This window comes from Lissotriton helveticus, chromosome 7 (assembly GCF_964261635.1).
Source record: "Lissotriton helveticus chromosome 7, aLisHel1.1, whole genome shotgun sequence".
NCBI classification, from domain to species: domain Eukaryota; kingdom Metazoa; phylum Chordata; class Amphibia; order Caudata; family Salamandridae; genus Lissotriton; species Lissotriton helveticus.
Window position 1 is genome coordinate 415,048,585 of NC_136068.1, and position 12,525 is coordinate 415,061,109.

Here is a 12,525-nt window from a genome sequence, read left to right on the forward strand (position 1 = left end):
GAGAGATGCTGGCTGTTCTGCAGATATGCAGCAATGGCGGCCAGATGCAACCGTATGGATGTATACGCTAAATTTGAGCGTTGTAAATGTAAGTAACAGACGTGTTTTGTACTGAAGCATCAAGTGTGGTTGCTATTGAAGCATATAACAAACCGCTTCCACTTGGCTGCATAGCAAGCCCTAGTGGTAGGTCTCCTGGCCTCTTTAATGAGGTTCATACCGTCTGGTGAGAGGTTCAGATAACCAAACTCTATAACCTCAGGAGCCAGAGCTCAAGGTTGAGCTCTTTTGGATTTGGATGCCTTATGTCTCCATGGCTTTGAGTGAGGAGACTGGGCGTGAGGTGCAGCTTTGATTGTGGCACTACCGGCAGTTCTTGTAGGGTTGTGAACCTTGTAGGGTTGTGAACCATGTAGGAGCGATCAGAGTCAGGGATGCTTGTATGAGCTTCTGAACCACGAACAAAAGGAGTGGGGGGTGGAAAAGCTTAATCAAACATCTCTGACCAGTTCATCCATAGGGCATTGCCTTTGGTGTGGATACCTGGCGGTGAAGTTCGGGCATTTTGCTTTTAGGTGAGTCGCAAACAGATCTATTTCCGGAAACCCCCAACGGAAGGAGAACTTTAGGATGAAGTTACCACTTGTGGATCTGTTGCTTTTGCCTGCTGAGCAGGTCTGCTATTTGAGTGCCTTTCCTGGTTCGTGTTCTGCCATGAGATAGATCTTTTCAGGAATGGCCCACCTCCAAACGGTCTGTGCGAGATGGTACAGTTGTAGTGTGTCCCGTCCCCCCCCCCACCTGTTTTTGTACTTAGTACATTGCTGTCATGTCTGTATAAATCAAGACAGCTTTGCCTATGAGGTAGGTCTGAAAAGCTTACTGTGCCAGAGAAATTGCTAGCAGTTCCAAGTGATTGATATGTAGCTGCTTCGGACTCCACAGTCCTTGAACGGTTAGAGTCTGGAGAAGTGCTCCAACCTGTTAGCGATGCCTCTGCTGTTAAGATTGCCTGTGGAATCGGGTCGATGAATGGCCGCCCTTTGGACAAGTTACGTGGATTCCACCACTGCACAGAGCGAAGGGTGCGCCGTCCAACAATAGATCTCCCAGTTGACACTGACTGATTCCACTGACTAGCTAAGCATTCTTGAAGGGGATGCATTTGAAGCCCTGCATGTGGGACTAATCATGATGCAGGACGCCATAATTCCTAGCAATTGCATGAATACTCATGCAAGAAGAGATTGGTTGGCTTGAAATTGGGATATTAGGGTTTGAATATTGTGTATTCTGGCCGAAGTTGGACATGCTAGACTTTGAGTATCTACAGTGGCCCCCAAGTATGACTGAGACATGGAGGGCTGTAGATGTGATTTCGTCAGATTGACTGTGAAGCCTAGACTGTGTAACAGTTGTAGTATAGTCTGCGTGTGTTGGAGACATTTTTGATGGGAGCTGGTTTTGATGAGCCGGTCTTCTAGATACAGGAAGCCACATATGTTGTCCCTTCAGATGAGCTGAGACTACTGCCAGACATTTTGTAAACACCCTGGGAGCAGTAGTGACTCCGAAGGGAAGCACTTTAAACTGGTAGTGATGACCCGCTACCACAAACCTTGGATATTTGCGATGAGCGGGATGGATTGGGATATGGAGGTATGCGTCCTTTAAGTCCAGAATAAAGTCACCCTGTTGCAGCACTGGAAGCACTTGTACAGTGACCATGTGGAAATGGTCGAAATGAATGTAGAGATTCAAGTATCTGAGGTCTAATATGGGTCTAATTGATTCATCTTTCTTGGAAAAGTAAAGGGAATAGGCGCCTGTCCCTTAAAATTAATGACACCGGCTCTATTGCTCCTTTCTCCAGAAGAGATTGAACCTATTGTTTTAACAGGTTAAGGTGTTCTGGAGACAGTTTGTGTGTTCTTGGTGGAATATTTGGAGGATTGTTGGTAAGCTCCAGGCAATAACCAGATTGGAGAATTTGTAATACCATTTGTCTGACGAATAAGTATTCCAGGCTGGGAGAAATTGAGTTAGAAGCCTCTTGAGGAGGGAGATTGACTGGAGCCCTTGTAAGAGAAGGGATTTTCTGTTGACATACTCTTGGAACCCGCCCTATAATAGGAGCGACGAAAGGAACCCCTACCTGAAGCGGATTGCAAAGCCCTCATGGACTTAGCGGCCTCAGAGCCTTTTTTAATTTTTTCCAGCGAGGGGTCAACAGATGTTCCAAAGAGATTTTCCTTATCGAATGGTTTTAAGAATAGAGGCTTGCACATCAGGTTTGAAACCTGAAACTCTCAACCAAGCATGTCTGCGTAATACGATGGTGTTTACTGCTCGGGCAGCTGTGTCTGCTGCATCTAAGGCACATCTAATAGAGGTATCAGTGATGAGCTTACAATCTTAAATATCGTCATTAGATTTAGACTTCTACTCATCGGGTAAAAGTTGCATGAGCTCCTCTAACTCGTCATAGGGAGCTCTATCATAACGAGGTAACAATGCTTAAGCAGTAGCAATGTGCCAATGATTGGTTGCTTGCAACGCTACCCTTTTGCCAGAGGCATCAATTAAGTGCGACTCATCAGGTGGAAGGGCTTCACCTGTGGACTGTGAATTAGCTCTTACGTGCGTTTGAAACTACAAGAGAGTCTAAAGGCAACGGACCTTTGATGTAGACAGGGTCAGTAGGTGCAGGTTTGTACTTTTTGTCCACTCTAGGTGGAATTATTCTGGCCCTCAGTCTTTAAAATGTTGGTCTACATGCTCAAGCATTCTCTTTAGCATTGGTAGTGTTTGAGTGGCTCTGAGACAAATGAAGTTTTGAGTAGGAAATCCTCTTCTTAAACTCTTTATGTAACTCTACCCACTGATAATGAGCCGCCCTGTTAAGAAGCCCAATGTAGCCTATATTGGCATCAGGTGGTGAGGGTCTACACGGATATAGAGCAGGGTCATTATATATATTGCCATCATGATCATAGTGTGCCCAAGGTTCAGGATACCTTGGCCTACACTCCTAGTCATCCCCATCCCCTTCATCCTTTGGGTAAGGTGATGGTGGTGAGTTTGTGGGTGTAATGAGCAGGTCTGGAGGAGTGGGTAGATAAGATGGAATGTATGGTGGGGAAGGTTTAGTGCCCACATTTTTCTTCAGAGGTCTGTAGTAATACTCCTGTAGGCCCATTTTCCTTCTCTCAGGCAATTTGGCAAGGATATGTCCAGTATCTGGATTTATTAGCAGCTCTTTTTGTTTCGGATCCCAAGATTGATTGATGGATCGAAGTTCCTTAGATGGAGTCTTTTCAGTTTTCAGCGCCAAAAGTTTCGGCTCATTAGATTTTGGCTCCATAGATGTAATCTTGGATAACGATGGAACGGTTACCAGGACATGCTTCGATTTTGGTGCCGAAGATTACGGTTCGGTGCCGATGTGGGGCAGACTTGAGCGAAGGCTTTCTTTGTTTTTCTGCGCTGGACCAAAGGCGGGTGCTCGAAACGGTCTGTGCCCACCTTGGCCCGAGGGCAGAGTAGAGACAAGAGCTTTTTTGTGGATCAAATGCCTGGAAAACAGTTTCGGTACTCATGGTACGTTGACCTGGTGTGATTTGGTCTTCGACGTAGGAGTCCGCTTCAGACAAGGAGATGTGTTCTTCCTCTACTTCAGCTTTGGCTTCCGGCACATTGAATTCTTCATGATCGGAGTCTGCTTTGAAAAAATCCACTGTGGAGCTGCCTTGTTGATGCATTTCGTGACCGAGCCCAACGGTCACAGAGAGTCTTCTTCGACCGAAACGACCGGCACGTGTCGCAGTCCTTCTTATCGTTTTCTGTAGATGGACAGATTGCACACTTCGTGCAAGCTGGTGCAGGGAAACTTAGTAGCGTTACACTAAGGACAACTTAAATGGAGTGTGTTCCATTGACGCGGGTAGAGCAGACAGCCCTCCACAAGTATTCTGATCGAAGGTCTTCAACTTGAAACGATACGCAGAGGCGTTCGAGAGACAAAACCATCAAAGGACTTGGATTGCATACTGAGGGGAACCAGAGAAACAGTTGAACCGGAGCGCAGCAATTCACGTCCGGACCCAATGGCGGAAAAAAACTATTTAACATTGGACTCTATGCCCATGCGCACGATCACCGAAAGAAGGAGTCACCATACCTCTTGACTGGATAAGACTTCTTCGAAGAACAGCTTGCAAACATCCGGACCCAACACTAGATGGCAGGAGTGTGCATAGCATGTGATCTACAGCTCACATGCCTCGAACACATATATATTTTACCTACTAGGTAGTTATAGTTAGGAACTATTTTCCATAGGAAAAGCGTTTTTTTCTTTTCCCAATTACTTTGGCGCCAGTTGATGAACCTTCGTGAAATTTTCAAAACTAGTGGCCCGCTTCTGTCGGGGTGATTCGCCAAGCAGGGGCGAGAAAAAAGGGGGTCCTAAAACATGTTTTCTCCATGTTATTTTCCATAGGAAACCTTACACACGGCCAATGTTCTCTTTAATTATTTTCCTCTGGGTGCGGCAGTTCAAGATCTCGGTGCACTGCAACCAAGGCTATATGCACCAAGCAACTAATCATGCATTTAGTGCTTTGCTCAGCAATATAAATCTGTGGCAGTCACCACTCCAAACCTTTGTTTAAGAGTGCGAAACAGGTGCATTACACACACATAGTTCTATTTAATAAAGTCTTGAGACAGTTTTGCAATGTAGATACACACCCTTGGACAAGAATGGCTTATTGCGGTAGCACCTACACCCCAGATTTAGAAAAGGACAGGACACAGAAGGTGCTACCATTATCTGTATTAACTGATCAGCAGGGTTGATGCAAGCAGTCAGAAGAATGAGGCAGTTTTGTTTAGCTCGTAAAAAATCCGGGCTGGACCAAGAGAAATATGCTAAAGAAAATGTACCAGTGTAATTCGCCAACACTGGAACCTATTGAGCAGAGACCACAGGTTGTCTGCTTTCGGTTCTGGGCAGGAATCTGCAAGCAGTGAAGGGGCTTTCTTATTTACAATTTAAGTTGTCCCAAAAACAAAGGTCTCATTTAAAGGGCCAACAGCCCTACTTTTGTTCAAGAAAGATCCTGGCTGGAGTCACCTGGAGTCTAATACCTAGATTCCAACACAATGGAGGGTATACAAAGGCACACAAGTATCACTTTACAAGTCAGGCACTTAAAAGAAACATTTGAGGCAGGTTTTTGACTTTGTTTACCCTTCCTATATAAGCTACATGCATGTACTCAAAGATCGGCATATATGTTAAGAGTGCATAACTGGGAGAAACAAAAAGTAAAAGTATGGATTTAAAATGTAGCGGTGCTGGGGCTGTCTGTATTGATATCAATGTATAACTACACAAAGTAATCCTTTTCAGCAGCACTTACAAACTGAAAAAGATAACAAGGTTCTAAACCCATGTTTTGCAGTTTGCAAGAGGCTTGTTGATGCTGGTTCATAGCTCACTGTACTACAATAGGATTACAATTTATGGACTGCATGTAATAACGAATGTGTCAAAAGTAGTAACCCACTTATCTACAAAAAAATTAAAAAATGTTTTGCATGTTACACGATGTGCTTTACAGGAGATGCATTAACCCTCTATGCAGCATTATTAGTCAAACTGAAACTAAACAAAATTGATCTCTCCAGCAACTGCATTAACCCCCAGAGTTATCTGACCATCACGGTTATCCCCTAATATTTCCTTGGCACACAAATATCACTGCAGAAAGTGGCTTAACCCCATAAGATATTTTAAAATGCAGACTTTGCAATCATTTAAACCAGAAAAGATTTACTGTCACATTTGTCCTCGTTGCCATTTCTTTGCTGCAGAGTTTAAAAAAAGTAAATGTACAAGTTGAAAGCCAAACTCAGGTTTGCATGACTGTTCCTCATGACTGCACCCCCTTTCTATTGTCACGCCTTGATCACCAATTTATGAGTTTGCACCTCCATAAGGTCTCCGTAGTGGGTTCTTGGTGACTTGAACAAAAAGTGCATATGTTTATAAGATCAGCACCCACTGGAAAAAAGCCAAACAGAACTATTAATTCACCTAACTCCACAAATTCTAATAGCACCATTTGTTAAGGGCTGCACTCTTATTTGTACAAGATGACACTTGAAAATATATGTGAAATATGATTTTCTGACATGTTGAATATGTTGGAAGGTTGCATTCAATATTCAAGACGAGTATTTCTTTAATATGTGGAAGTGTTTCCCTTTATTACATGCAAAATATTTAGAAAGTATTTCTTAAAAGTGAGTGGTTTTAAACATGAACTGAGAAGCCTATCAAATAACAGAGGCAGCTACACTTCTGTGGATGAAATGCACAAAAAATAAATATACTGTCTACAATACTTTCATCCTGGGTTGTGTCCCCAAATGTTGCTAGTTTTTTTCAATTCTATATAGGGTGAACATGGCGCAAGAGCACTGGAGCCCCTTGCATGAGCACCAGTTGCATTACACAAGGACTCATTAAGATTTATTTTTAAGATATGGGGAGATTAAGTGAAATGCAGAGCTTGGAAATATTTTCCCTTGGGAGTTAACACAGTCTGTTCCCCCTCAGTCTCAATGAAAGAGCAGGGGAAGTTTAACAGTTCAGGTGGCAAGTTAGGGTTACCTACATTATAATACAAGTCTTACCATAGAGCCGCCTCTGGGTTTACTTTTCTGAATGGCCTTAAAGTATAGTGTGATCGCAGCCGCTCACCCAAGGCCATTAGGTTAAATACAGACTTCCTGGATGGAAATCGGGGTATATTTATGATGCCAATTCAGGAGCTTTTCACAGGGCCGAAAAACAAAATGATATCCCTGGATTCAATCCTCTCGCTGGTTTCAAAGTCGGCAGCGATACCATTACACCACGCCACCTTTGCATGACCTTTGAAGTCTCCTACCTTAAGAGAGTACACAGCAAGTGCACAAGCTGTGAGCTCTCTAACCTGTAGCGTGTCTGTGGCAGAAAAGCTGCTCTTCCGTCTGATCTCGTAAATGCGCTGCCATTGCTCCTCACATTTTGCCCATTTATGTTTACATTTGTGGTTGAAGAACGGACTTTTGGCAATGTGTGCACTTTGCAAGTGTGTGTGCGCACTGGAAGAAGGCCTTGTGCGCTCACAGCCATGCACATTAGTGGGAACTACGGGCTACAGCCCAAACTGCTGAACGTGATTACACCATATATGGCAAAAAGTTAGTGCTTGGTTCAGAAAGCGTCCTTTTTTTAGGTCGAGCCTACAGCAGCGCATCACTGCTTGCTCGACATTTAGTAAAGGGTAAAAAAAAAAAAAACAAGCATTTACAATGCAACGGTTTCGCCTTTGGAGAAGTTAGAGCTATTGGCATTGTAAATGACAAAATTTGTATTTATGTGTTGGTTTTGAAAACAGATAAATAAATGGCAGTGTCATTTACATTGCCAATAGCTTAATCTCTCGCAAATGTGAGAACTACTGTACCCTACGGACGAGCTCAGCAGACAGCAATTACTACCACCCACACACCCAGAGCCGGCCACACACACCCAGAGCCGGCCACACACACCCAGAGCCGGCCCCCCACACACCCAGAGCCGGCCCCCCACACACCCAGAGCCGGCCCCCCACACACCCAGAGCCGGCCCCCCACACACCCAGAGCCGGCCCCCCACACACACAACCAGAGCAGTCACACACACACTGGAACAGTCACACACACACACACTGGAGCAGTCACACACACTCTGGAGCAGTCACATACACACACCCAGGAGCAGTCACATACACACACACTCTGGAGCAGTCACATACACACACACACACACACTGGAGCAGTCACATACACACCCTGGAGCAGTCACACACACACCCTGGAGCAGTCACACACACACACACACACACACACACACACACACACACACACACACACACACACACACACGCACACACACTGGAGCAGTCACACACGCACACACTCTGGAGCAGTCACACACGCACACACTCTGGAGCAGTCACATACACACTCTGGAGCAGTCACATACACTCTGGAGCAGTCACATACACACACACTCTGGAGCAGTCACATACACACACTCTGGAGCAGTCACACACACACACCCAGGAGCAGTCTCACACACACACCCAGGAGCAGTCTCACACACACACCCAGGAGCAGTCTCACACACACACCCACACTGGAGCAGTCACACACGCACACACTGGAGCAGTCACACACGCACACACTGGAGCAGTCACACACGCACACACTCGGGATCCCTCATGTGTAGACAGCGGGTGAGATCGTTGGTGTTTTCAAATATAGAAGAACGGGCAAAATGGAAGACTTTACTAAATGTGAATCTTTCCTAGTACTGATAAGATCCGTGAAATGTTTCCCTTCACTTAGAATTTCCTGCTCATTTCTTTTGCGATACATAATATCCTCAAACAACGGAGCCTTCAAGGAAGCCTTAATTAATTTCATCCCAGAACCAACAATAAGCAACATCCGTCTCTGCCTTAGGCAACGAACATTTGGTATGACCATACTGACGTGGCAAGAAAATTTCTATGTGGCTTGACCCACACGTAATCTTTGGCATGCCGGGATTAATCACAACAAGAAGAAACATGAACTTAATCTGGTGTGACCATCACATCTTCTCTTTACATAACTTTGCAACTTGAAAAGCCCCAGCAGAAGTGACACGAAACTATATCACCTACAGGCACCTTAAGAAATTAAACCTTTCAGTACCTTGAACATTTCTCACTGAGACCTCATCTAACAAGCAATTAACACAGACAGCTAATGTCTACAACTAGCCTTCTAATGGCTCCAGCAAATACCAAAGATGGCGTTCACTGACACAAAACACAGAATAAGGACTCCTAAGATAAATGAAATGATAAAGAAGCAAAATAAAAAAGGTACAACCTAGCGGGAGGCACACGGACAGCGGGTGGCACACGGACAGCAGAAGGGGGGCGGGCAGGCACACGGACAGCAGAAGGGGGGCGGGCAGGCACACGGACAGCGGGAGGGGGGCGGGAACGGGGACACGAACAGCGGGGGGCAGGAACACACTCTGGAGCAGTCACACACACACACACACACACACACACACTCTGGAGCAGTCACATACACACACACACACACTCTGGAGCAGTCACATACACACACCCTGGAGCAGTCACACACAAACACACCCAGGAGCAGTCTCGCTCACACACACACACACACACACACACACACACACTCTGGAGCAGTCACATACACGCACACACTGGAGCTTAGGGCAGATACTAAAAGGGAACGGGCGCCCGAAGGAAAATTTATGTGAGACGAGTACTTACACAGTGTTTATTTTACAAACGTTTTTCTCTAGATTACCAGTTTACCACCCTCTTTTCACGTCTTTTCTTAAACAGTGCGAAGCGCCTAAACTTACAAATCTTGATAAAAGCCTGGCACGCAGGGGCCATATTACTCAGTCATGCTGGAGGGCCCCCTACATCGCCTTAAGTGACATCTTCGATTTGTCAAATAAATCCGGTGGATGAAACGCTCACTGCGACATCTTCGCGCAACCTGCAGCCCACAGACTTAAATCACAGCGAGACTGTCAGTCTATCATTCTTCTTCCAAAAGTGGACATGATCGTTCACTTCAGTAACAGCAACACTTTTGACATGCAGTGCTACGAAACTCCAGTTTTGTATTTCCAAACACTACCCTACATTTTCTTAAAGCTTCACTAGGCGCTGGCACCGTAGAACACTGTTCATCCGCTTTTAAAAAAAAATACAATTCTTTACAACTACTCCCTCAATACGGCATGTGCCCCACGTCACGTGCACTGCGCGGGAATCGCCGTCACCCAATAATTGTTTAAGGGGCAAGGCTTTACTCAATTGTACTCGAAAAGCAGGGATGGATAATGAAGGGAAAGTCCTCTGGAATGCGACTACTCTGCAAGTAGTAAGAAACCACAAACTTCTATCGACGCTCCGCGGTGAACCCCACAACGCTGCAGAAATGACATCAGGGGAGCTAGGGAGGGACAGTGTACACCGGGCAGGAGTCATTACATTGCAATAGACTTTCAGACAGCGGGAGGCACACGGACAGCGGGCGGGCAGGCACACGGACAGCGGGAGGGGGGCGGGCAGGCACATGGACAGCGGGAGGGGGGCGGGCAGGGGGACACGAACAGCGGGGGGGGTGGCAGGAACGGGAAGACGGACAGCGGGAGGGGGGTGCGGGAACACACGGAAAGCACTCCCCTGGACTTCCTCCGGCGGCGGTCGGCCACGGAATGACGAAAATAAACCTCGACGAACAGAAAAATAAACCCCGCCCACCGCCGCACTGACGTGTCCAAAGGGGCAGGATGAGTAAAAATGGCCGGAACGCCCCCGAATCTGCTCCGCAATTGACGGACAGATCTGTTCCAATGGCTAGCCTCCATTTATGGAGCTAGCCAATGGGAAACAGAGGCGGGACGAACATCCATACTGTTAACAAAAGTTCGCCTGGGCGGAGCACTGCGTGCTACGGCCAGGTCGAAACCTACAAAGGGCTACCTACCAGAGTTTTGCTGGCCTGAAGCTTGAGTGCACGTGCGGAACAGCCTTCTGTCTCCTCCATCACGGGTCAGTAAGTTGCTTTCCCCTCTGCCTCCGTCCGATCACTTTAACTTTCAGGGTTTGGGTTGTTTATACTGCTGGGGTGATGCAAAGCTCCTTATTTTTGCCCTTTGAAAAGCTTGCAATGTCCTTGTTTCCCTTTGCAAAGTTTGTGTTTGTATTTTGAAATAACTCATTTTATTGCGAAATAATGTCCCCCTCAGCCAAACTTCCGTCCCCTTTTCAACTCTTTTTTTAAAGGAAAAATAGCCGCCAGGTCCACCCTCTCCTTTGTTGCTAGTGCCAAAGTGATGCAGGCAATCGTGCCAAAGTGAGGCACGGCTCGACAGCTGCAGCTATAAAGGAATACATACTCCTTGGAAGGGCTGCAGCCCACACGCTGCATGATAAATACTACACATATCAACTCTGAAACCAGAACACACCAAGGAAGGGTCGATAACACTCTGGGTGCCAGCGAGGGTGGAATGGGGTTCACCTCCACCCCTGTGCTTTCTCTAGAGACCCCTATGCTCGCACTTTTGAAAAGTGCCAAATGCCAAGCTGCAGGGGCCCTCCTGCGTCACCAGCCCGGACAGGAGGGGCAGGCACTCTGAGGCAGAGTAACCAAAGACTCAGGGGCATCAATAAAAGTGAGCAGCAGGGGGTGTCAATGTACCACAGACGTCATTTCCGTTCACAGTCTCAGCTTAACAGTACTCTGGCACTTTACAGGGCAGCTCCCTGCATGGTTGACCAGCTGCTTGAGGCTTTTATCTCAGGGGCAGATTCAGGCTAAAACGGAATCACAAACAGTATAAAGGGAAATCACGTCCACCACCCCGTCCACCACCACCCCCACCACTACATTGTCCATCACCACCCCCACCACGTCCATCACCACCCCGTCCATCACCACCCCCACGTGCATCACCACCCCACCACGTCCATCACCACCACGTGCATCACCACCCCCACCAAGTCCATCACCACCACATCCATCACCACCACATCCATCACCACCACATCCATCACCACCACATCCATCACCACCACGTCCACCACCACCACGTCCACCACCACCCCCAACACGTCCACCACGTCCACCACCAGCATGTCGTCCACCACCAACACGTCCACCACCAACACGTCCACCACCAGCATGTCCACCACCACCTCCACCACCACGTCCACAACCACCACCTCCACCACCACCACCACCTCCACCACCACGTCCACCACCATCTCCCCCACGTCCACCACCATCTCCCCTACGTCCACCACCATCTCCACCGCGTCCACCACCACGTCCACTACCTCCACCACCACATCCACCACCACCACCACATCCACCACCACCACCACATCCACCACCACCACCACTTCCACCACCACTTCCACCACCACTTCCACCACCACTTCCACCACCACTTCCACCACCACTTCCACCACCACTTCCACCACCACTTCCACCACCACTTCCACCACCACTTCCACCACCACTTCCACCACCACTTCCACCACCACTTCCACCACCACTTCCACCACCACTTCCACCACCACTTCCACCACCACTTCCACCACCACTTCCACCACCACTTCCACCACCACTTCCACCACCACTTCCACCACCACCACTAGCACGTCCACCAACACCACCATGTCCACAAACACATCCATGTCCACCACCACCATGTCCACCAACACAACGTCCACCACCACCACCATGTCCACCACCACCACCACGTCAACCACCACCACCATAAAGTCCACCACCAACCCCACCATGTCCACCATCACCACCACCATGTTCACCACTACTATGTCCACCACCACCACCATGTCCAACACCACC

At 47.4% G+C, this 12,525-nt stretch overlaps 1 protein-coding gene across 6 annotated transcripts in view; it reads right to left on the minus strand.

Moving 5' to 3' along the window:
• Positions 1-12,525, minus strand: part of NFATC2IP (nuclear factor of activated T cells 2 interacting protein) — a 748,854-nt gene that overhangs the window by 281,873 nt on the left and 454,456 nt on the right. The window contains exon 6 of one of the 6 annotated variants that reach the window (XM_078652307.1): positions 5,845-6,070. The exons of the other annotated variants lie outside the window; for them this stretch is intronic. Coding sequence (XP_078508433.1) covers positions 6,061-6,070 — 10 coding nt within the window. The 3' untranslated portion in view covers positions 5,845-6,060. Of the gene's footprint in view, positions 1-5,844; positions 6,071-12,525 lie in introns of those variants that run through there. 6 annotated transcript variants of the gene reach the window in all.